Consider the following 25,771-nt stretch of genomic DNA (forward strand, 5'->3'; position numbering starts at 1 on the left):
CCCAAACTTGACTTGATTAGGACTTGATAGCATCTGAACCTGGATTCGTGCGAGCTTTAGCAACAAACTTGGAGCATGTTTGAATGATCCCAGAGATTCATGGGCATACAGCTCAAGGCCGGATCTTGTTTGAATGGTGCACAATCCCAGAAATTTCAGAGCATTTCGTGAAACATGTCATTTTCTCCGTTAAATGGGTGGTGCACAATACTAAGCGGCTATCCACCTCCGGTCTATGAGCTCATTCATGGCAATCAAAATAACATTTCCATGAAACCTATATAAGAAATATATCATTGAACACAACATTTCTATAATAAATACCAGATGCCAAACTAAACAATTCTGCAATAATGGAATTCCTCTCCTAATGTCTGCTCATGGGCAGTTATGGGAAGGCATTATCAACCAGATGATTTTAAAGTTACGAAAACATGTGGAAGAGCCGGTTGCATAACCTAAGAAATAAATTATGGTACTTTAAAAGAGTAATGATATCAATTGTTTGAATGGGTGCAGAAGAAATGCAACCCAACTATGATGAGCCAGATCCAATACATGGTTTCCGCTAATACTCATCGAGATCACATTGGTAGAGGAAAACCAGAGCCGAAATAATTTAAAAGAAAAAGGAAAATCAAATGCCAAAATTTAGCTTATGTTTCGGCAAGAGAATCAGACATTTGCCTTAAGTTGTCTTGGAAGTCGGCTTATGTTTATCTGCCTCGGCAACTTTTTTCTTGTCTTTCCTCTCCCTCTTCTTCAATGCATCCATGTGGGCCTTGAGAACCGTGGAATAAGATGCCTGGAAACGTAGATGATCCTTGGCAGATAGCTGTGCAGAAAAATTTCGGTGTCAAATAACTTGGAAAGTCTTAACTCAAAATCACTATAAGATTGTTAACATATCAAAGCTGTTCATCAGCAATGACTCCATTAAAAATACACAACAGTGCATTTTTGTTCAACAGCTTAATCCTCTTGAACTACAGCCATTTCCTTTTTCCTGTAGCTGAGATAAAAATCAACACCAACTGTTCAAGAAGCTAGAGAAGTTGTTGGTGCACTAGTTTAATAGTGTCCACTAATCTAAGACAACTATAATACATTCACTGTACAAGCATTGCAAAGAGGAGGGACAGCATGATAGAAATACGTACTGCTTTCTTGGTGGCATAGCAACTTTTCATGAAATCCACGTAACACAACAAATAGCTGTTTCATGTGATGCAGATTAATTGAGATGGTTAGTCTACAGATGGATTGCTCTGCGCAAGCAAGCCATCACATCAGTCAATTACATAGATTTTTAACTATATATTCTGTTCTTAAGGCCATGGTGCAAGCAAGTTAATTACACAGATTTTTTTCTGTGGACACAACTTTAAGATGCACCAATGCATGTGGTTGTGTACAAATACACACCTAACACATGCACACACCTCAAATAAGGTAAAATCCATTTATTTCATTTTTTCTACACCTGACATACTGTTTTAGTTAAACAACAAATAATGTTATGCACAAGAAATAATTAATATGAACAAAATATTATTGTCATATGTTGCATAATTGCATTATGCAGATTTAGCTTGTAACTCAGCTGGCATTCCTTGTGTCACCCAACTCCAAAAGGGATCTGGTCAGTTAGTATTTCTTAGACATGGAGATGATGAAGACTTGGCCCAAAACTGAACCAGCGTTCCTTGTATCACTAATATAAAGGAATGTGGTTAATTAGTTACATGTTCCTGCCAGAGATGCAAATGTAATTCCTTTAAGGTTCTCCAATTTATCTTGTCCTTTTCATGTTCTCCATTATAAAATACCTTGCCATCTTCTAGGACAACTTGGCATTCCTCAAATCCGTTATGATAGACAGATATGCTATTCATGTCTCCCATTGAGGCAAGTGACATCCACGGAACTCATTTTGGAATGTGAGAAAATCCATTTAAATCATAAAAATCTGATGGTGCCATGGACAATGAGGCCACTTATGTAATATTGTCATCATGCATAGCTTTCCTGTCTTAGAATAGGTATGGATCCTTGGAAATGTTCTTTACGTATTTGGTGTCTTATGCAACTTCTGTTTGATGTGTACTTATTTTTAAAAGCACTATACTTGTTATATTCATAACTTAGTACTGATCCACACTAATGAACTAATTCTTCATCATAATTATACATGAACCAGAAGGCAACCAAAGCACACAAGATGGAAGACAACAGCTTCCTTTATCCCTCTCTTTACTTTCATATTCAATCCAGTTACAGTAGAATTTCCTTTGCATTAGAGCTATAACCAACTTACTGGTGCCATTGAACTTTTTAATATTTCATTATCTATTATTATCTACTATTATCACATGGACTCCCAGACACACACACATGAGAGATGGACAATTTTTTGAAACATAGGACACAGACAACTATCTACTTGATTGTCCTACATTATTAGACAATGAAATTATAGTACACTGGCTATGTAACTCTATCTAAAGAACAAACATTAAGAAACATGAAAGTCATGCCAATGATCATCAAATAACAATATCAAGACTCAAGTCATTTCAAAAAGTATAAATTAGCTCATGGCATGGTGTTGATCGTGTGTCATACATGCTTGCCCGTGACCATGAAATGAAATGTCAAGCCTTTCCCAGCAACCTTATCAGAGTATGCTGTATGAACAATTATAAATAAGGCTAACTGAGGTACCTTGCAACAGGTTGTGCAAATCCTCTCTGATTACGGAGAATTTAAATTTTCCATATTCCAGATACCATTACTGTCAGTCGGATGAAGATGATTTCCTGTTGAGTAGGCAACACCAGCTACTGGAGGAGTTGAACTCAAAGGGCGAACAGCTATCAGTTCATCATATTCAGCACGACTGAGGGTGATACTACTGTCACTTGCAGAGATATTACCCTGTACATGTGTTGCCTCGAGAGTAGTAACATTTGCTTTAGGAGCATAAGACTTTGATGAAGAAGAGGTTGGCCGACCATGCTTATCCCAGCAACGATCTTCTAAATGTCCAGATTTTCCACAGAATGTACATTGAAGTTTTCCTTTGCCTCCCATACCTCGTCCACGACCTCGTCCTCTGGTATTCTGAATATTTCCACGCCCAAAACCAGATGAGACAACAAGAGCAGATGACTGAGTCATAGGCTGAGATTGTGGAAGAGAGATCGCAAGTCTACTCAGACGATTGTATGCATCAGCAAGAGTAGGTACATCTGATCCAATCAACATTTGGACTTTTGCAACAGAAAATTCTGAAGAAAGACCTGTAAGAAACCGAGCAACCATAGTTTGTTCTTGATGATCCTTTTGTTTCGAGCAACAAAGAGGCCTGTGAGCATTGAGTCTTTCAAACGCAGCTTTGACAGAGGCATAGTACTGGGCCAAGGTTTGATCTCCCTGCTGCAAATTATATATCTCCTGTTCGACTTGCAGGATACGACTCACATTAGTCTCTTGTGAGTATGTATCTCGAAGATTATCCCATATCTGTTTGGCTGTACGATAATAAATTAAACCCTCTGCAATATGGGGTTCGACACTATTCATGATCCATGACATAACTATGTCATTATCTTCATCCCAAGTAACGTATTTTCCAATCTTTTTATTAGGTTCATCTTCCAACAAAATATGTTTTCTACGATGTCCAGATACCGACATCATAAAAGTTCTGGACCACCTGGCATAGTTAGTTTCATTCAACCTTACAGAGGAACCATACGAGAAGGGATTTGCAAAAGCCTTATATTCCCCAATATGTTCAATTTTGGAGTCACATTTCGAAGATTCACTCATACTGAATATGGAATCCGATTTCAACAAAAAAAAAATAGACTTACTCACGTGAACAGCGGGTGTTATAACCCCACGTCAGGCAAGTCCACGACTACACAAGTTGTCACACCAGAAATGAAGTCTTGACAGGTGACAAATGTTTCCACACAGCAGCAGTACTAATTAAAAAAAACTTTCCACAAGCCAATACTACGATATGGCCCAAACAATAGAATCACGCAACATATGTTTCCACACAACAGCAGTACTAATTAAAAAAAAACTTTTCACAAGCCAATACTACGACACAGCCTGCTGCTTAAAAAAAATTGCTATTAACATCTGTTTTCACAACACTCCTGCTACGGCTGAAAAAAAAATCACGACACAGACTGCTGCTCACGCCTGCTGCTTCCACGAACAGAAATTTCTATTAACATTTTGTTTTCACAGCACTCATGCTACGACTGAAGAGAAAAAAATCATGACACAGCAGGAATCACACCTGCTGATATTCATGTTCTGAAAATGAACAGCCAAATAAGATCCGAGAAGAACTCGGCACCCAGATTCACAACCAATGACAGCATGTTATCGCTGGAAGAAAAAAAAAATCACGACTCAGCAGGGAACTCGGCAACCACATTCACGACCCACGATAACAAGCGCACGCAAAAGCATAGAAATCACGACATCCAGAAACTTTCGGTTGGTTTTTTTTTCAGCAACAAACAAAAACTTTTCATATCCAGATCTTAATGACACACACTTATCGTGTCAAAGATCTGTCATCAGAGAAAAAAAAAAGGGCGACACACCTGTTTCCACCTCTTTCGGTTTTATTTGATTTTTTTTTCTGTGGTGTGTAGATCGATCATGCTCCCGAGATCTACAACTCTGATACCATGTTAACGACCTGGAAGCAAAAGCAGAAACCGAGGCAGAGAGAGAGAGAGAGAGAGAGAGAGACGGCTGTATGAAACAATATAACTCGTCACTTGGATTAGGACTAATCTCTATATTAAATAGAGATAGTCAAAAGAACGAAATTACACCTAGGTCCCTCATTAAAGATTAAAATTCAAATGACCTCTAGTTTAGAAAACTTTTAACAAAAAAACCTCTTAGTCTCAACAATAATGATGGTGGTAGCCTTGCTGATCCTTCTTTTTCGTAAAGGATTTTCTCTCTCCATAATAAATGATAATGATGGTGGTAGCCTTGCTGATCCTTCTTTTTCGTAAAGGATTTTCTCTCTCCATAATAAATGATAATGATGGTGGTAGCCTTGCCGACTATTAGTATTCACTGCTGACGAGATGGATGCGCTATCGTGCAGCTGTATATAAAATGAAATTTGAAAAAACCCGCGTCGGGGGAACCCCCGGACCCCCTTATATATATATATATATATATATTTATTTTATTTTTTATTTTTTATTTTTTTGCCCCTGCCGCACCCCCGCACCCGGGTTTTTCGGAAGTGCCGAATCCTCGCGCCCGCACCCATGTGACATAGTTGTGTATCTATGTTGCTTCTTGGGTTGCAGACCCAATCCCCGACCACAGTGGCTTAGGGGACTATAGCTTTGGCCATTAGCTTCGGTAGTGCATTACAATCTTCTAGGGAAAGGGATTTCTTGACGAAGGATCTCAAACTCTAGTGTCGGCTCTCAGTGTCCAACTTGGGGTAAAATGAACAAGTTAGTGGTTGAATGACCCCCCTTGAGTGGTCCGAGGTACTCATAGTTAGCCATAAGGTTGGTGCCCCTTGTGGTGAGTAATTGCAAGAGAAACTAAAGATGCGTGGATGCATTTCGGTTAAAACAACAAAAACTAAATGGAAGATCTAATAAAACACTCAAGCATAAGTTTAGTCATGTAATGGAGTGGTGTTGCCTTGAGGAGTGACCTGAAGGGTCGACTCCCTGTGTTGATGAGCTTTTCCAGAGTGGACCTACAGAGTCGATTCCTGAGTTAAGAGGGTCAACCCTTGCTATGTATGTTCGGATGTATTTGTTGGTGTGGGTTGACTCTAGGACTTGGCTAGCCATTTCTTCCTTGTAAGGCTTTTTCGAGTGTTGACTCGTGTTTTGGCCTTGTGTGTAAGTTTCATTGCTAGGGATCGAGTCGAGTTCTTGGGGACCATACTGAGACACAGTGTTATCAAAAATGCGCCTTGAGGCGCAAAAGGCATGCCTCGCCTTGAGGCGCGGCCCTGTGTGCCTCAAGGCGCAAGCCTGAGGTGCAAAAAAATTTTTTAATTTTGTAGGTTAATCTCATATATTTTCCAGTTATTTCAGTTATGTAATAAGTTTCTTAGTATATTACTATATTTTAACTTTTGTTGGTTAATCTCATATATTTTTCGGTTATTTCAGTCATGTAATTAGTTTCTTAATATATTTCAACTTTTGTTGGTTAATCTCATATATTTTTCAGTTATGTAATCAGTTTTTTAGTTACTTTTATATGTTAATCTCATATTTTTTAGAATAATCTTATATATTTTAACTTTTGTAGGTTAATCTCATATATTTTTCAGTTATGTAATCAGTTTCTTAGTATATTTTAACTTTTGTTGGTTAATCTCATATATTTTCCAGTTATGTAATCAGTTTTTAGTTACTTTTATATGTTAATCTCATATTTTTTAGAATAATCTCATATATTTTAACTTTTGTAGGTTAATCTCATATTTTCCAGTTATTTCAGTTATGTAATAAGTTTCTTAGTATATTTTAACTTTTTTTTGTTAATCTCATATATTTTCCAATTATATAATCAGTTTTTAGTTACTTTTATATGTTAATCTCATATTTTTTAGTACTTATTTGAGATTTTCTATTTCTTATTGGTTGTTATTTCATCAATAAAGCATTTGTTTATTTATTTGTATTTTTAGATATTTTTTTAGATTTTTTTTAAAGTTTTCAAAAAAAAAAAATTGAGGCTTACGCTTTACGCCTCGCCTCGGTTTTTGGTGGAGCGCCTCGCTATGCCTCAACGCTTTTCACAACACTGCTGAGACATGTTGTAGTCTCATTCCTTTAAATTTCATATTTTTCAGGAGATGACTAGGCGAAGCGGATCAGCAACGTGCACTGAGCTTGGCGGACTTTTGGATGGTGGACCTGGAGCTGCTTCGGGGTTTTTGTTGGGTGTTGTTGATACATGTATCTTTTGTAAAAAAATTTGGATATGATATCTACGTTTGACATTTTGTAAAATACACTGATATTGAAAATGAATGAATGAATGAAATTATGTTTTGGCAAATTTTCTAGCATGTTTTGATATGCCATGCTTTTATTATTTGATCTTAGATTTTTCTTGTCCCTAAATGTGTTTGTAACACTTCTGCTATGTTTTCGAAAGAAAGTAAAAGCATGGTTTATAAAAAAGAGAAGATATTAAAAAAAATGGGGACAAATTTTGGGTGTCGCTGTTTACACTCTTGCTCCCCTTTTTCTTCCTCTTTCTCCTCCCCTCCTTCTGCTTCTCTTGCTGCCTATGGGAAGACGAGAGAGAGAGAGAGGGAGACAGAGGGGGATGAGGAGAATCGAGAGAGGGAGGAAACAGAGGGGAATAAGAGAGAGGGAGACAGAGGGGAAGACGAGAGGGAGAGGGAGACAGAGAAGGGGAAGACGAGATGCGAGAGGGTTTGACCGATCTTAGAATATGTGAGAAATGAGTCATAAGAGGGGTATTTATCATTGGTGTATGTATCGTACAATACGATATGATACGTATCATTACTTCTGGGTTTTGTGATACAATACACACTCGTAGCGTGATACGAGTGTGTATCGTACCCATATCGGGTGTATCGCACAATACACTCCTGTATCGTGTTGTATCATATGATACAAGGTGTATCGTATGATACATCTTTGGCACACTTTAAAAATGCTGAAAGTTGTTTTTTTTATTTTGGGTTTTAAATACCTTTTGAGGGTCAACTTCTCCATTTGTCTAGAGGCCATTAGAAGTGCATTTCCACCATTTTTTCATTCAAATAAGTGGATTAAGGTAAAAAAAAGTGCATTTCCACGATTTTTCAAATCAGTATATGGGTTAAGATAAAAAATCTGTATTATGAGTAAAATTACAAAGCTACTCTCCAAAAAAAATCGCCTAGGGAGAAGTTAGATCTGCGAAAATTAAAGATTTATATCAAGGTAGAAATAAGGCTCCACACTCCTCCAAAACAGATGACATAAGATGATTCAGCATGGGAAGGGGACACTCAAGTAATGAGTGAAAACCGATTGAAAATTGAGTGCAACTATTGCCATAATATTTTTGTTTATGTAATATTAAAGCATGAGTTTTGTGGCATGTTCTTAATTGCAAGATATTTAATATTTTGCATTGTTCTTGTGAGATAATTGATGTTTGATAATGTCTTATGCAACTCATAGAGACATAAATGCTTCATATGTGATTTTATGGTTGTATTTTGTGCAATTCATCATTGTTTCATGTGATATGATTTTTTTAGAATTTTTGCTATTTTTTCTGATTTTTCTTGATTTTTTTTTATTTTTGAAAAAATTTTATTAAAATTTTACAATACATTTATGATACAATATAATACAATGTTACTTTGGGCCCGACCAATACGGGTAACGATATGATACTTACGACCTTAGTATTTATAGTGTTTTCCACCTAAAAGTCTCCTAGGTTTACACCAAACAACATGATTGGCATGTTAAAGTATATATTTTTTTTTATGTAATACGTGAAACCCATTATGGGTATTTTGGTTATTACATAATATGGAATTAGTGGTGTTCCTAGAGGAAACTTTAGGGTTTTCCTTTTTAATGAATTTTATTTTTTTCCTCAAGGGCATTATAGTTCTTATAATGCCCTTGGAATAGAGGTGTTGGAAGTGCTCCCAACAACTACATTTCTAGTTCTTGAGAAGTGCTCCCAACAACTATATTTCTAGTTGTTGGGAGCACTTCTCAATGGCTCTTCTTTGCTTTTTTTGTGTATAAATAGGGGGTGTAACCCCTCTAATATGTTAAGCTTGTTCACAAGTATTCTCTTAATAATATTCCTATATTTTTTATTTGTGTTTTAGCCCCTAAGTGACTTGTGTAGTTGTGCGCTAGTATTAAACCATAAGTGGTCTTCATTATGTATGTTCATGTGTTCTTGTATGCCCACAAGAGGCACTCACTTGTACTCTTTTGGTATTTTCATTACATGGTATCAGAGCATTGGTGCTCTTGGGTTGTATCTCATATATGAAGATCGTGAAGAGCGGTAAAGCTTTGGTTTGTTGGTTTGTTACCTCGGGAAGTGTGTCATCAAACTTCTTCAATAGATTTGTTGCCTTCCTCTACTCTTTCTTTTTTTGGTATAATGGCCAAAAAAGTAGTTACGGTTGTTTCCATCAAATTTGATGCGAAAAACTATAATATGTGGGCCACCACCATGAAAAAAAATTAGTTGGCAAAGACTTGTGAGACTATGTTGATGGCTCCATATCGAAACTTCAACCTATTCTCACAAAATCTATTTGTGGGAAAGATGGTGAAATCAAAGAAGAAACTTTTAAAGACAAAGAAAGAGAAAAAGTTCTCTTAGACTATAAAAAACTATTAAGGCATGAGATGTTGATGACATGATCATCACTGGAAATGATAAGAAGAGCATTGAACTTATTAAAAATATTCTCAAAAATAATTTTGATATATTTGACCTTGGGTTTCTAAGGTATTTTTTAGAGATTGAAGTTGCATATTTCCCTCGGAGGCATGTTCTATCTCAAGTGAAGCTTGCATCAGACATTATTGCTAGGTCTGGATTAATTGACGAAAAGAAAGTAGAGACACTCCCGAAGTAATCAATGCCAAGATGAGAGCCAATGATAAAACTCTTTTAGAAGATCCCACTCCTTATCGTCAGTTGATTGGATCACTAACATATTTGTCTATTACCAAGCCAGATATTACTCATATTGTTCACAGTGCAAGCCAATTTCAGACTGCTCTTACTTTTATTCACATGCCGACTATCATGAGAATTATCAGATATTTAAAAGAAACTATAACAAAAAGACTATTCTTATCATCTTCTTCATCTCTTAATTTAATTGCTTATACTGAATCTGACGGGGGGTAACCCCAATGATCGTATTTCTACAACAGGCTATTGTGTTTTTCTTGGAGAATCATAAATTTCTTAGATATGTAAGAAACAACAGAAGGTGTCCCTTTCTTCCACAGAAGCTGAGTACAGGGCGATGACCACCATTACCACTGAACTTATCTGGCTGAGAAGTTTGCTCAAAGATATAGGCGTCCTTTTCTCTACTCCTTCAAAGTTGTGCTGCGACAACAAGAGTGTTATTTCCATTGCTATCAACCACACCTTCCATGAACGGACAAAGCATACAAAGACAGATTGTTACTATGTTCGAGATGAATTCTTATGACTACTATTCAACTACCCTATGTTACTTCAGAGTATCAGCTAGTGGAGTTTTTCACCAAAGTATTGCCATTACCTCGCTTCTACTTTCTCCTCAGCAAACTCTCGATGATCTCACCGTGTGTTTGAGGGGGAGTGTTAAAATATATTGTTATTACATATATATATATATATATATATATTGTAATACCCACTAAGGGTAAAATAATCTTTTCACATGTATACACGCATATCCATTAGAGATATGCTTTCTTCCTTTTTTCTTTAGTTTTCATTTTCTTTTTTTCTTTTTTATTTCTTTTCATTATGAAAGGAGGGGTCCACCATAGAGTCGTTGGACCCCTCCAATGGTCATAAATATGACTGTTGGAGGGGCTCAAAAGACTCTATGAGTGCCCCTCCTTGGTTCCCTTTTGTGTATAAATAAGGGGCTTTGCCCCATGTATTCTTAAGCATGTTTAAGCTTTTCTCAATAAAGGTTCTCATATTTTTTTAGCACTCTTTCTCTCATTTTGTGTTTGTCAATTGCCACTTTGTGGCTTATTGTATTTTTGCCTATTAGTGGCCTATTGCTTGTATACTTGTGCATCTCTTAGTCACTTAGTGACATTATCTTTTCTCATTAGTGTTTCATTATAGTTGGGAGAGGCCCAACGGCTCTAAATAGAGTCGTTGGACCTTCCCAACGTCCCTTTGAGTTGACTAGTCAACCTTTGTTGACTAGTTTAATTTAAACTAAAAAGTAAAAAACTAACTACCCTAGTTACTAATCCTATATATATATATATATATATATATATATATATATATATATAAACGTTGTGTATATACATATACATTTTTAATACTCTCAACAGCTATATTTTTAGCTGTTAGGAGCACTTCCCAGTGACTCTTCTTTGCTTCCTTTTGTGTATAAATAGGGAGTGTAACCCTTCTTGTATGTTAAGCTTGTTAACAAGCATTCTCTTAATAATATTCTTATATTTTACTTGTGTTTTAGCCCCTAAGTGGCTTGTGTGATGCTCTTGCATTGACCCATAAGTAGTCTTGATTATGTATGCTCTTGTGTTCTTGTATGCCCATAAGAGGCACCCACTTGTACTCTTTCTGTATTTCCATTACATGGCGTAGAGCTAGGTCTGCGCCAATTATACTGACTAGTGCAGAGCTAGGTCTGTGCCAGTTATACTGACTGGAGCAGTCCTTCCCTCCCTAGATTGGTTATGGATTGGGTCTGTTTCTGATCCATGTCAAGACCCAAGAGGTCTACGCCAGTTAGATTGACTGGCACAGACCTAGGTCTATGCCAGTCAGTCTAATTGGCGTGGATCCTGTCGTTTCACTTCCCATTAGATTCTTGTTTCACTTGTTCTTCGAACCCTGTTTCACTTCTAAATAGATTCTCCATTTCTCACTTTTTACAAAATTTAAAATGTTCAGCTTCTCCTGCTTCCAAAGTCATTTCCCACTTCTGCTTCCCAATCTGGCAACCTTGGTATGTACCTCTATAAGGTTAGACAAATATCAGTCATCCATGGCAAATAATGCTACCCCAAGTGCATACCCAACAAAGTAGCACGTAACAAGTTGGATATCTAGTTCAGGTATGCCTATCATCAGGCAACATATGAGAATGAGTAAATGATAATTCTCTTCTTCAGTACCCTGACATAAAAGATTTTCTGAAAAAGCATTCAAGTTTACCACGAGGATTTTAAAACAAATTTTAATTCCTTTGCTGGTCAATCACTAAGTTACAAGATCTACCTTCTACATAGATATTTTACTTCACTAAATTGCAAACAAGATAAAGAAAGGATAAAAAGTTAGGCAATTAACAGTAGAAACTAGAAACAATTTTAATAACCTAAAGAAAAAAAACTGTAAAAGCATTTAGGCTGACCAAAACATACCACTGTAGAGATTGTCTTTTTACCATCAGTTGCCCGTACAAGGCATTTATATTCTGAAGCATCAATATCCAGCTTCCTCTTTGCCTTAAACCTTAGGCATGCTTTATAGCCACCATAATTTACAACAGGAAAACCCATATGCCAGCACAGAATCAAGACAAATTTTTAGATGAGGAATCTACAAAGATGCTGGAAAACATAGAATGAATCATAAAGAGAACAACAAAAGATCAAAATTAAAAAGCAAAATCACTTTGTGTTAAGTTCCCAGTTTTAATGTATTTACATATACCATGACAAAAAGCCCCAACAGATTAATGACATGAAAATGTAAAAAATAACATGCCTATATCATACAATGCAAATAAGCACTACCAAAATAAATCAATAAATAAATAATAGTTATTATTCTCTCAAAAATAAATAAATAAATAAATAAATAAATAAATATTAATGAAAAGGAGTTAAAATCAAAATTGTCAGACTAAGAAGTGGAAGCGAGACATTAAAATTTATAAGAGGCGAGAATTGAAGCATCAATTTGAAAGCGAAGCAGAAATAAAAAAGGAAGCAATATGAGAATTGAATATGAATCGAACAAGAAGCAAATAAAAACTAAAATAAAATTTGATTATTCTTATATTTCATGATTTTTCAATAAAAGAATTAATTATTATTTTTAAATGGGAAGTGAGTGGATGCGTGAGAGAAAGCACGTGGAAAACATGAAAAAAAAATGTGAGAAAAGCATATAGGAAGCATGGACAATGCCTGTGGGAAGCATAGAAGAACCATGGAGGAATCAAGATTCTCATGAAGTTTTGGAAGCAAGGAGTATCGTGCTTCCAAAGTGAGTTTGTGGGAAGCACGCTTCCCACCTACCTAAGAAGCTTCCGGTAACCCTGGTTAAAATAAATATTTCAATAGTAAGAATCTGGATACAACATGCAGAAAACCATGTATAACAGCCACGACCAAGAAAGCCCAAGTTTTCAAAATGAAATGAATTACGACTAGATTTCAATAAGTTGAAAAAAAAAATTAAAATCCAAAAGAGTAGAACGAAATCTAAAGGCCTTAATATCCTATTTGAGTACAGTTAGAATGCTGAAAGCCTCACCCTGAACTCAACTATCAAGCCAAAGAAAATAGACCACAAATTTTGCAGTAAAAAGGAAGGCATTAAAAGTTCCAGCATTGCAAAGTTCATGACCTATAACAGCACCTTGAAAACCCCAAAAGAATTCAAATAAAGTTTCAGTTTTGATGCCATTTTTGAAAAAATAGTTTTGATACAATTCTCTTTCAACATTCATTTATTTAAAATTTTGTATTCTAAAACAATGTCCAGTTTAAAAGTTAATTTTGATGATACATTTGCTTTCTGCAATTAATTCTATAGTATTTAATTAAAATCTATTAACCTCTACTCAAGGGATAACAATGCAGCAGTTGTAATATCATGTGTTTTTATACTTAGTTAAATTTAGAGATTTCTGAAATTTGGCTGTGTTGTAGAAATATAGGTAGAACCCTCGATATTAGGGTGTGATAATTGAGTCTAGACTGGGCTCAGGTCTCATTGACAAGACTTAAACGAGCCAACCGAAGTGTGATAAAAAATTTTATTTTCAACCTTTAAAATCAAACGAAATTCAAGTGAAATTCGAGTTTTAATGGAAAGTGAAATTAAAATTATGTGCATTTAATAAGGACATGCATATAAAAAGAAAACTCTAATAAAAGATAATAAGTTATTCATGCATGTGCATCGACATCATGCATATTCATGTTCATGAATCTTTATTTGTTCTCTTCATTGTGATATGTTGATGTTGTATGATGATCATTCTCTAATGCATGAATGGTTAATTGAATTATGAATTTGTTGTAGATGTATTCTTCTAAAATGTTGCATAAATTTTATTTATGTTCTTGCTTATTTGATTCATTAGAAAAATTTGTACGCAGGATATATGATTATGACATCGTATATTTTATGTTTTTACAACGTCTGAAGCCTAGTGATGAGACAAACTACTACAAAGAGCTACGAGGACTGAGTGACTATTCGTCGATTTACTTTGGGACAAAGTTGCTCTATATTTTGTTTTATTTGACATTCCTTTACTCATTATTCTCAATATTTATTTATTGATGAATAAAGTTATTTTTGTTTGGATAATGGTGGTGTAAGATCCCTTATGACATGGATTGTGGTTATGACTGTAAGGTCCCGGGTCTCTGGGTTTGTTTCCGCAATTGTTTAAAAAAAAATCACTTTTCAACGGGGATGAGTTGGTGTCGTTACAGCTTTGGTATCAAAGCACACCACAAAATCTTACACCTTAACCATTTTTGTGTACCAAAATTTTCTTTTGTTAGTTGAGCCCTATCGAAAATGTCAGAAAGTCACATCTCGTGCTCCAAAGCAGCCTTCATCACTGGTAAGGCTATTTGATATTTTTTATGAGAATGTTTGAATTTCTTATTATGGAATGTATGAATGGGTTAATTTAAATTTATTTTTTGTGTCAAATAGGAATTTTAATATGATTGTATTATTGTAATTGTAATGGGATGGGTAGGTAGTGTAATTTTGTTTTGAAATATATTTTCAAATTGATTTTTCAATAAAACATAAGTGTAAACCGTACACCAAATTTCAATAACTGGTTCACACACAAAATTAATGAAGTTCGGGTCGAATCCATAGGGAACGAAGTTAGGCTATGTATTCTACACAATTCACACTTTTTTATTGCCTTAAAATAAAAATGTGAAAAAGTAATCGAGCACCAAGCCTATTACAAGTGTCGAACATAAATTAAAAATTAATACAACCCGAATTAAAATTGGCCTAAGGCCCTACTTAACTAAATGAAATAAAAAATAAAAATAAAAGTAAATGAAATCAGCAACTTGAAGTCCTTAGCACGATGATACACACGAGGTTCCTGCTCTCACCTGCAAAACAATGCAAACACCAAAAGAAGCTTGCTTGCGCAAGATTTAGAGTAACCTAAATCTAAGCTATTAATGCAGACCTACGTGCAAGCTAAGACACTGTAAATATAAACCTAAACAACTCTAAAAACAGACCTAAATGCAACCTCAGATGGCAGGACACGACTATGCATACGGTTTAGACCACCGTGATGATTAAACCACATCACTGGCTAGACTCGGGTCTACCTGATTGGACTAAGTTTGCACACGAACCAAGTCTGGTTTTCTGATGAAAACCAGCGTATAGTCTATTGTAGCAGACATGTTCAGACCTCCAAAATGTTCCTGAGGTCCGCTTTGAACCGCTGCCCAAGTGAAAGGACGAATATGCCCTTCCCTGCGCTAGCCGATTGGATCGGGTTGACTAAACAACTATAAAAACCAAACCTAACCTATTTAAATAGTTAACCAACTCAGACCAATGTTAGGACAAACTCTAGACAATATAAAACTAACTTGACACAGAAAAAATGAAAGAAACTAACGAAAATGGACTTGGGTCAATCGACGCCCGAGCCCACACACAGAGACTAGTCGGTTTTGTGTTGTCCTGTGACTGACCCAGAAAAACCGGTCTGTTAAAATCTCCGCCATCGACTGCACCACTGCAAAATTTTAACTGTAAGTAAGTTCCTATGTTCGTCAGCGAACTACAGCCCCAAACTTGGCTCGATTTGACCAAAAAATAAGCATAAAATGACGTCAATAGTGCCAGTCGATCGGATTCCTGACAGGATCCGACTGATCGGTTTGTAACATCTAAAACTCGGTGCTCTGATATCAGAAAAAATTTCAAAAAAACAGGGTACGAAGTAGACACACAAAACTTCAATACAAAAGAAAAGAAATCAGAAAAACTCAAAAAAATGAAGAAAATATGGGCTGCACAAGATCGGCCTGACAAATCTTGACTGCGCCAGGTGTCAAGGATGCCCCTCGACTTCCAGATTTTATAAGTCAAAGATTTCGTGAATGAAATCACGCCAAAATTTAACACAGACCTATTGGATGTGTCTTCTGCAACATATCCAAAAATCAGGTCGATTGGAGATCGGTAACTGCTTGAACCTGGCCGTTTCTGACCGGATAGGCCTGTTGTAGATCCAGAAACCAGATTTCGTATTTGGGTGATTATGATCTGATCCAGAATGCGTTTCTCCTCAAAAAATCATTTTCATTTTCAAGGAATGTAACATTTCAAGAAACATACAAATTGTTTCTTTCAATGTCATAACACCTATATCCATTTTGGTTTTCGGCATAGCCTAAAAACACACAAGGAATTGCTTTAGGAGAGAGTTTATCATTCTTGTTGGTAAGAACAAAACACTTGCACCCGAAGACCCTCAACATTTTGTAATCAAGATACATTTTACAAATTTTTTCAATAGGGGAGACATTTTCAATATTTTTGGAAGGCATTCTATTTATCAAATAGACCGTCGTAAGGGCGGCTTTCGGCCCAAAAATCTTTTGGAACATTTCTAGATACTAAAAGTGTTCTAGTGGTCTCAATAATGTGTTTGTGCTTCCTTTCGGAAAGTCTATTTTGTTGAGAAGTGTATGGACATGATTTTTTATGAACAATCTCATTTAGGTCAAGATAATTTTCAAACTCTTTTGACATAAATTCTCCCCCGGAATCAGTTCTAAAGATTTGAATATTGGTTTTAAATTGATTCTTTATAATAACTATGAAATTTTTTAAAATAATCAAATACTTTTGATTTGTGTTTTAGAAATAATATCCAAGAGTGTCTACTATAATCGTCTACAAACACAACATAATAGGAAACACCTCCTTTGGACACAACCGGAGTCGGTCCTCGTACATCTGAATGCACTAATTCAAATAGATTCTTAGTTATAAGGTGTCTTGGTCCAAAAGGTAAAGACTTCATTTTGCCAAGAATGCAACCTTCACATACAAAATTTTTTTCTTTACAATTTGAAATAAATTGAAACAATTGTAATTTGGTCATACTAGGGTGTCCTAGTCTTTTGTGCCAAATTTCTATATCTTTCTTTTCCACAAAATTACAAAAAAGTTGTTTTGGTAATTCAAGATTGTCCATGACATAGAGATTTCCTCTTCTATGGCCTCGCCCAATCGGCTTCCTGAACTGGAGATCCTGTATTAGACAATCATTAGATGAAAAAACTATTTTGTAACCATAATCCGTAATTTGAGAAACCGATAAAAGATTTAAATTTAATTTTGGTACTACTCTAATGTTTGGTATGTGCTATAGTGATGGATGAGCTTACGAGATCAATTAAAGAAAATGTGTCATGGTGTATGTTGTTTGCTGATGATATTGTTTTGATTGATGAGTCTAGAGCTGGGGTTAATGCTAAGTTAAAATTATGGAGACAGACATTAGAAGCAAGAGGTTTTAAGTTGAGTAAGAGTAAGACAAAATATATGGAATGTCGGTTTAGTAAGCAACGAAGTAGTGATGGGAGTGTAGTGAAGCTTGGTGAGCAAGAAATATTGGTGGATGACTGTTTCAAATATTTGGGATCTATCATTCAAAAGTATGGGTGCAATCATACCAACACTAAAGCTTTGGATCCCATCAGAATTCTGAAGTTAAGCGTGCTTGGGCGAGAGTAGTACTGGGATGGGTGACCTCCTGAGAAGTCCTCGTGTTGCACTCTCTTTTTTAACTCCGCCTGTGTATAACTGTTTAGTTATACATTGCCGGTCCCAAGCCCGGATAAAGGAGGAGGGTTGCGGTAGGCCTGTGACAGCCAGCATAAAAACTTTGTCATACCCTATGAAAATGAACCAATATGAGAATTTCGTTGGGGCGTTCCCTAATGAGCGACGCGTTGTACTCTCTAGGCTCGGAGGCAGTGATAAATGGGCAAGGGTTGCTAGGTCGTCGCCCAGAAGCGACGCGTTACACCGGCGCCCGGGTGTGGTGTCAAATAGGCAAGGGTTCTCTCACTTTGTTGGACGGATGGGGGTAAAGAAGTTAGTCCAAGACCATAAAATTAGGTTAGCCACTTGGAACATAGGGTCTTTAACTGGTAAGTTGGTAGAGTTAGTAGATGTTATGTGTAGGACAAAGATTGATATTTTATGTCTTCAAGAGACCAAATGGGTAGGTGAGAAAGCAAAAGTGATAGAACCTTGGGGATATAAGATTTGGTATACAGAAATAAATAGGAATAGGAATGGAGTAGGGATTGTTATGAGTCGTCAGTTTATAGATAATGTAGTTGAGGTCCGTAGGAAGGGTGATAGAATTTTACTTATTAAATTAGTATTAGGTACGGATATTATTAATATTATTAGTGTTTATGCACCTCAAGTAGGTTTAGATGATTCCATTAAGCATCAATTTTGGGAAGATTTAGATGGAGTAGTACAAGGGATATCTTATGGAGAAAAGCTTTTCATCGGCGGTGACCTTAATGGACATGTAGGCATTAGTAGGGATGGATTTGAGAGTATCCAATGAGGCTATGGTATAGGAGAAAGAAATGAAAGTGGAGAAAGGATTTTAGATTTTTGTTTGTCCTATGATATGATCTTAGCAAACACTTAAGAGGGAGTCTCACCTAGTAACATTTAAAAGTGGGGTTAATACGAGTCAGATAGATTTTTTCCTACTTAGAAAGAGAGATAGGGGTTGTTGCATCAATTGTAAGGTTATACCGGGAGAAAGTGTAGCTACACAACATAGAGTTTTAATTTTAGATCTTAGAATTAGACAATGCCGCAAAAGGGATAGACATAGGATAGATCCTAGAATTAAGTGGTGGGCACTGAAAGGAGCTAAACAAGGAATGTTTGTAGAGCAGGTAGTTAAGGAAGCTGATTGGTGTCTCGAGGAGGATTCAGAATCAATGTGGAATAAGATAGCGGGTGGCATGAGAAAAGTGGCTAAGGAGGTATTGGGTGAGTCTAAAGGCGGTGCACCACTAGGTAAGGATACATCATGGTGGAACGAGGATGTCAAATTAGCTATTAAGGTTAAAAGAGAGTGTTATAGAAATCTAAGTAAGAGTCGTGATAATGAGAATTTGGAGAAGTATATGTTAGCAAAGAAGGAAGCTAAAAAAGTTGTTCGAAACACGAGGGCTAAGGTATCTAAGGAGGTTTATGACAAGTTGGATACCAAAGAAGGCAAGAAGGATATTTATAGGCTTGCAAAGATGAGAGATAGGAAATCGAAGGATTTGGGTATGGTTAGATGTATCAAAGATGAAACGCAAAGGGTTTTAGTCAAAGATGAGGAGATTAAGGAGAGATGGAAAGATTATTTTGATAAGCTATTTAATGATAGTCATGCTCAAGATCTTGGAGACTTCTCCATTCCTTTTCATGAGATAAATCGTGACTTCATGCGCAAGATTCAAAAGAAAGAAATTGCAGAGGCTTTGCAGAAAATGAAATCAAGAAGGGCAGTTGGCCCAGATGGTATACCTATCGAGGCTTGAAAATGCTTGGGAGAGAAAGGTTTAGAATGGTTGACAAATCTTTTTAACTTGATTTAGCGAACAAATAAGATGCCTAATGAGTGGAGGAAGAGTACTTTGGTGCCTTTATATAAGAATAAGGGTGATATACAAGATTGCACAAACTATCGTGGTATAAAACTCATGAGTCATACTATGAAACTTTGGGAGAGGGTGATTGAGTCTAGGTTGAGGAAGGTTGTCATGATATCGGAGAATCAATTTGGTTTTATGCCTGGAAGATCAACTATGGAAGCTATACATCTTCTTAGACAACTTATTGAGAGATATGGAGAGAGGAACAAAGATTTGCATATGGTTTTTATTGATTTGGAGAAGGCATACGATAGAATACCTAGGGATGTTCTCTGGTGGACAATGATGAAGAAAGGTGTTTCTCTCAAGTACATTAGTATAATTAAAGATATGTATGAAGGAGTAGTAACCAATGTCCGCACTTGTGGAGGAGTGACAACCAATTTTCCGATAACGGTTGGGTTACATCAAGGATCTGCTTTAAGCCCTTTCCTATTTGCGATAGTGATGGATGAGCTTACGAGATCAATTCAAGAAAATGTATCGTGGTGTATGTTGTTTGCTGATGATATTGTTTTGATTGATGAGTCTAGAGTTGGGGTTAATGCTAAGTTAGAATTATGGAGACAGACATTGGAAGCTAGAGGTTTTAAGTTGAGTAAGAGTAAGACTGAATATATGGAATGTCGGTTAAGTAAGCAACGAAGTAGTGATGGGAGTGTAGTGAAGCTTGGTGAGCAAGAAATACCGGTGAATGATTATTTCAAATATTTGGGATCCATCATTCAAAAGTATGGAGAAATTGATGGAGATGTAAATCATAGGATAAAGGTTGGGTGGATGAAATGGAAAAGTGCAACTGGAGTGTTGTGCGATCGTAGAATGCCATTGCGGTTGAAGGGAAAGTTCTATAGGACGACTATTAGACCCGCTTTACTATATGGTACGGAATGTTGGGCTGCCAAGAGACATCATATTCAAAAAATGAGTGTAACTGAGATGCGGATGCTTAGATGGATGTGTGGAAATACAATAAAAGATAAGATTCAGAACGAGGAGATACGTAAGAAGGTAGGTGTTGCACCCATTGAAAATAAGATGCGAGAGAATCGTTTACGGTGGTTTGGACATATTCGGCGAAGGCCTAATGATGCTCCAGTTAGAAGGTTGGAGAAATGGGAAAATATATTAGTTAAAAGAGGTCGGGGTAGGCCTAGGAAGACTTGGATGGAGATGATAGGAAAGGATATGAATGCTTCGAACCTCACCGAGGACATGGCATTGGATAGAAATGATTAGAGGAAAAGGATTCATGTGGAAGACCCAAAATGAATTTCTTTTTTGGTTCATATCGCTGACCCCAATTGTTTTGGGATGAAGGCGTAGTTGTTGTTGTTGTTGTTGTTGTATCATTCAAAAGTATGGAGAAATTGATGGAGATGTAAATCATAGGATAAAGGTTGGGTGGATGAAATAGAAAAGTACAACTGGAGTGTTGTGCGATCGTAGAATGCAATTGCGGTTGAAGGGAAAGTTTTATAGGACGACAATTAGGCCCGCTTTACTATATGGTACGGAATGTTGGCCTGCCAAGAGACATCATATTCAAAAAATGAGTGTAGCTGAGATGCGTATGCTTAGATGGATGTGTGGAAATACAATAAAAGATAAGATTCGAAACAAGGAGATACGCAAGAAGGTAGGCGTTGCATCCATTGAAAATAAGATGAGAGAGAATCGTTTACGGTGGTTTGGACATATTCCGCGAAGGCCTAATGATGCTCCAGTTAGAAGGATAGAGAAATGGGAAAATATATTAGTTAAAAGAGGTCGGGGTAGGCCTAAGAAGACTTGGATGGAGATGATAGGAAAAGATATGAATGCTTTGAACCTCACCGAGGACATGGCATTTGATAGAAATGATTGGAGGAGAAGGATTCATGTGGAAGACCCAGAATGATTTTATTTTTTGGTTCATATCGCCGACCCCAATTGTTTTGGGATGAAGGCGTAGGTGTTGTTGTTGTCTAATGTTTGGTATGTGAAAGATAGATGTTTTTTGATAAATACCAAAACTTTTAATTTTCAAAGATGTGCCATCGGCAGTTGAAACACAAGAATCATTTGGATTAAACTTGCATTCGGTCAATATAGACTCATTAGGGGTCATATGAAATGAAGCACCGAAGTCAAGGATCCAAGAGGTCTTACCATGGTTGTCACTTGTAGATATGGTCGCTCCCGAATAATAAGTAACTTGAGCTTTAAGCATAGGTTGTAGTGCCTCCATTAGTTGAGCTAAAGAGAGTGAACCGATGCATTTGGAGTCGTTCATTTCACTCCTTTCAACCGAAGCCACTCTTTTGTCTTCTTTATGATCCTCCTTCTTTCTTTTCGGACAAAAAGGTTTGATGTGTCCTGGTTCATAACAATAATAATAAATCATTTTTCCACCCTTTTTAAAATCCTCCTCTATGAAGAAGAGCAGATTTAGTTCCTTCAAATTCGGGCCTAAGCCCATTTATGAATTGATAGAAATGCTCTGCTTTGATTTGATTTTCGCGGAGTTCAACATCTTGTGGGCAATGCCACTTTGGTTCAAGAAGAGTCAATTCACCCCAAAGGAGAGAGAGAGAGCATTGTAGTATTATCTTATGCTCATCTCTTCTTGAGTCATGGTCCTTACTTTGTTTTGGACATTATATATATGTGTGATATCCTTAAGACTATACATGTCTTTAAGGTATTTTCATGCATCACTAGCGAAGTCAAACTTCGCCAAACTAGAACACTTGTGGATGTCCACACTATTGATGAGTCATCCAATAATTTTGGAATTACCCATCCTCTATTCCTTCCATCTTTTCTCATAGTCGGAAATGACTTTAGCTATTTCCTCTCCTTGAAGCGCAACTTCTTTTTCATTCTCGATTTTTGTAAAAATGAGTTTAGGCGCCTTTTCGGTGCCGTCAACCAATCCCCAAAGTCCCTTTTCCCATATTTTATGTTTTACTATGGATGCCCACATCACATAATTTGTGTCATTTAGGCGTATGGGAATGGGGACTATTAGCTCCCTCTCATTCTCCATTTACAACAAGTGGATAGAGAGAGAGAAAAGAAAGAAAGAGAGAATGAGGAAGAAAATACAAGATTTTTTTCCGAAGTGGTTCGCTTTCCGATGCAACAATTCATGATTTATTGTATTTTGCCAAGCTCACGATCCTCCTCTTGATATTGTCACGATCTTCTCTAAAAATGGCTTTTGGAACACCCAAGCTCTGATATCATGTAATAAAGTGGATCGAATCCGATGAATATGCAAGAACACACACCTCAATCAAGTGAAACACTTGATTGGATAATCACACCACCCACACAAGGGTCAAATGAGAAAGTATATTGCATAGAAAACTCTCTTGAAAAAGAGATAAAATAATACAAAGGCCATGAGGCCTATTTATAATACAAGAAGCTAAAGGGGGCAGCCAATATGGCTGTTGGGCTGCTCCTAACGGTCATATTTATGACTGTTGGGAGCAGCTCCAACAGCTATATTGGAGCTGGCCCAACAGTAAAAAACAAAAAATTATAAAAAAACAAAAAGTAAAAAGGTGAAAAAGGGTTGTCAGCCCCTAATGAGCTGTCAGCCCCTAATGAGCGGTCAGTCCCTAATGGGCTGACGCCTATTACAGTGAAAAGACTGAAATACCCTTGCTGGGTATTTCAGTTACAATACATGTATATATATTATATACTTTAACAGTGATGGATGATGTTTAAAATGCCACAATGCTTATATGCATGTATACATCTGAACATAAACCTAAACCTTAAGAACTATTAGAGCTTTATGGTATGCATGAAAAGCATCATGCATCTTCCATAATTCATTGCAGAAAACAAATCTAGAACAGCCTCATCATTTAAAGAGATTAAGGATTAATTGAAAAATACCTAAAATAACAGCAAGAGTTCATTCTTTATAAAAATCACACTAAGAGCATCATAAAGTTTGAATAGCTTAGAATGCCCCAAGCAGTTTTGATTGGCTTGCATGGGGCGCATCTGGTTGTGGGTATTGCAATATTGCCAATCTTCTATCACATTTATCGGTTTCTTTTTATAGCTCTCTGGAGTTCATCGTGTATTTATCTCTTCTCAAGGCAGGAAGAAAACAAACACATCAACAACGAGAAGAAAAAGCACGACTTGCTACACCAATTCCTCCACATTATAAGAATCTACAAGCAGAAACTAAAAATTCCGCAGGCAATCATGACTTGGAGGAGAAAAGAAAGAAAAAAATATGCAAAACGTCAAACAAAAGGCCTGTACCAACTGCTAGTTATCAAAGCTATAGGCAGAATCCAGGATCTGTGATTACCATAAGGGAGGAAATCATAGCCTCGGAAGTTCGGAACCCAAGTTCACAAAGAAGGAAAGACCATTAGCAAGATGAAAACCAGAATTCACTCATAAAAAGAAGCAAAAAGGAAAGGGAAAGGAGTCAATAGAATACCATAACAACAAAAACAAAATTTCATAAGAAAAAACAAAACCCAATTCCTTAATCTTATTATTGCCAATATAACTGTTAAAAACACCGAAATCCCATTGAATCGATCATCATAAAGCATACGATTCTATACATGTAATGCTAAAATATTGGTAAGAGAAAACCAAATTCACAAAACAAAATCAAACACCATAATCACAATGAGAGAGAGAGAGAGATTCATACATCGTTTCAGAGTAACCCACACGGAACCGTTGTCTCTATTACGGTCGTACATGCTGGTGAGCTCATTGAGGAAGGGGTCGGGCTGAAGGAGAACCTGAGATTCCGCAACAGAAGCATTGAGAAAAGGAAACCACCAACAAAAAGTTTGTCCATCGAGAAACAAAGAGGAAGTACACATCAGAAGAGAAAGAAGTAAATTCTGCTAAAAACGACATTGGGTGATCAAAAAGAGAACCATTCAAGCAGATTTCGTCCTCCCCAAGATGGAAAATTTCTTCATTTCTGTTCAAATCATAAACAAGGAAAAACCGATCAAAGAGGAGAAGGAAGTTGACGTTACCATGGCTACGAGTGCACGAGTTGAACAAGCACGAAGGAGATCGTCCGCAGATCTCTCTCTCTCTGTCTAAAACCCTTATTGTATTTGTATAGAATCACATTTTTACCCTTTTCTTAAAAAAACTGACATCTTACGTCATGCTTCGTCTTTTGTTAAGCAAATCAACAATGAGGGCATTTTAGCCGCGTTGTCTGGCCAAACAATGGCCTTTGTAATGGACTTTTAAGACCAAGCATGTCTTTGAAACATAAATTAAAAAAGTGGCCGGGTAAATGCAATAAATGAAAGTTGTATTGCTTTTTTGTAAATTATACTTCACGGGTTTCCTAACAATTGTGAAATTGTGACATCATGCTGTAAGTGTAACCAAGTGACTGTGCCACAGGGATTCAAACCCGTAACGTCCCAACACAACGTGTCCTGCCAAATAAGCAGAGTCCCATGACCAAGTGACTAACTACCGGCGTACTCTCTCTCTCATTCTTTTTTAAGACACATAAAGCTGGGGTTAGTCTGACCCTGTACAACTATATCATAGACGTCTCAACACAAGGTGGTGACATGCACTCACTGCTCCTGCCACACAAGAGGAGTCAACATTGGCCGAGTGACTAATTATTCACATTCTCGCTTCAAGATTTAAACCAAAAGTTTTATAAATAATTTTTTTGTTAACAAAGTCTCATTTACGATATTGTCTTAACTGAATCAAGCTCTAAAGAGTCAACGGGTATATAAGCACCATTATTTATTAGCTTTCTAAAATAACATTCAAGATAAGTCTATAACAACCCAAAATTGACCTTCAAAACATATAAATTTTTGTTTTTAAACAATTATAAAAAACCTCTCAATGACCAGGAACATATTATAGATTTAATATTCACAACACATCAACCATTTTAGATATAGAATAAATTTAAATCGTGAACTAAAATTAAATTAAATTGAATTAAATCATCCCAAGTAATAAATTAGCATTGCAAGATTTTC

General features: G+C 36.5%; 1 protein-coding gene and 1 pseudogene across 1 annotated transcript; one reads left to right on the plus strand and one right to left on the minus strand.

Moving 5' to 3' along the window:
• Positions 1 to 265: 265 nt before the first annotated feature.
• On the minus strand, positions 266 to 24,862 carry LOC149840969 (signal recognition particle 14 kDa protein-like). The gene is made up of 4 exons (XM_090003503.1): positions 24,779 to 24,862; positions 24,439 to 24,532; positions 12,180 to 12,280; positions 266 to 835 (listed from the first exon to the last, which is right to left on the minus strand). Exons 1-4 carry the CDS (start codon positions 24,779 to 24,781, stop codon positions 689 to 691), a joined length of 345 nt encoding a protein of 114 aa, XP_089859629.1. The 5' UTR covers positions 24,782 to 24,862; the 3' UTR covers positions 266 to 688.
• LOC149840970 (5S ribosomal RNA) lies at positions 17,731 to 17,849 on the plus strand (annotated as a pseudogene).
• Positions 24,863 to 25,771: the final 909 nt, after the last annotated feature.

This window comes from Nuphar pumila, chromosome 4, assembly GCF_984573655.1.
Source record: "Nuphar pumila chromosome 4, dmNupPumi1.hap1.1, whole genome shotgun sequence".
Taxonomy (NCBI): Eukaryota; Viridiplantae; Streptophyta; class Magnoliopsida; order Nymphaeales; family Nymphaeaceae; genus Nuphar; species Nuphar pumila.

Excerpts from the sequence above, each read along its gene's own strand:
- LOC149840969 (XM_090003503.1), bottom strand. Across the intron at positions 12,281-24,438 it reads GTGGGTTACTCTGAAACGAT|CATGCCTAAGGTTTAAGGCA; the intron begins GTATGAATCTCT and ends GTGGCTATAAAG. Across the intron at positions 836-12,179 it reads AAAAGACAATCTCTACAGTG|CTATCTGCCAAGGATCATCT; the intron begins GTATGTTTTGGT and ends TTTTCTGCACAG.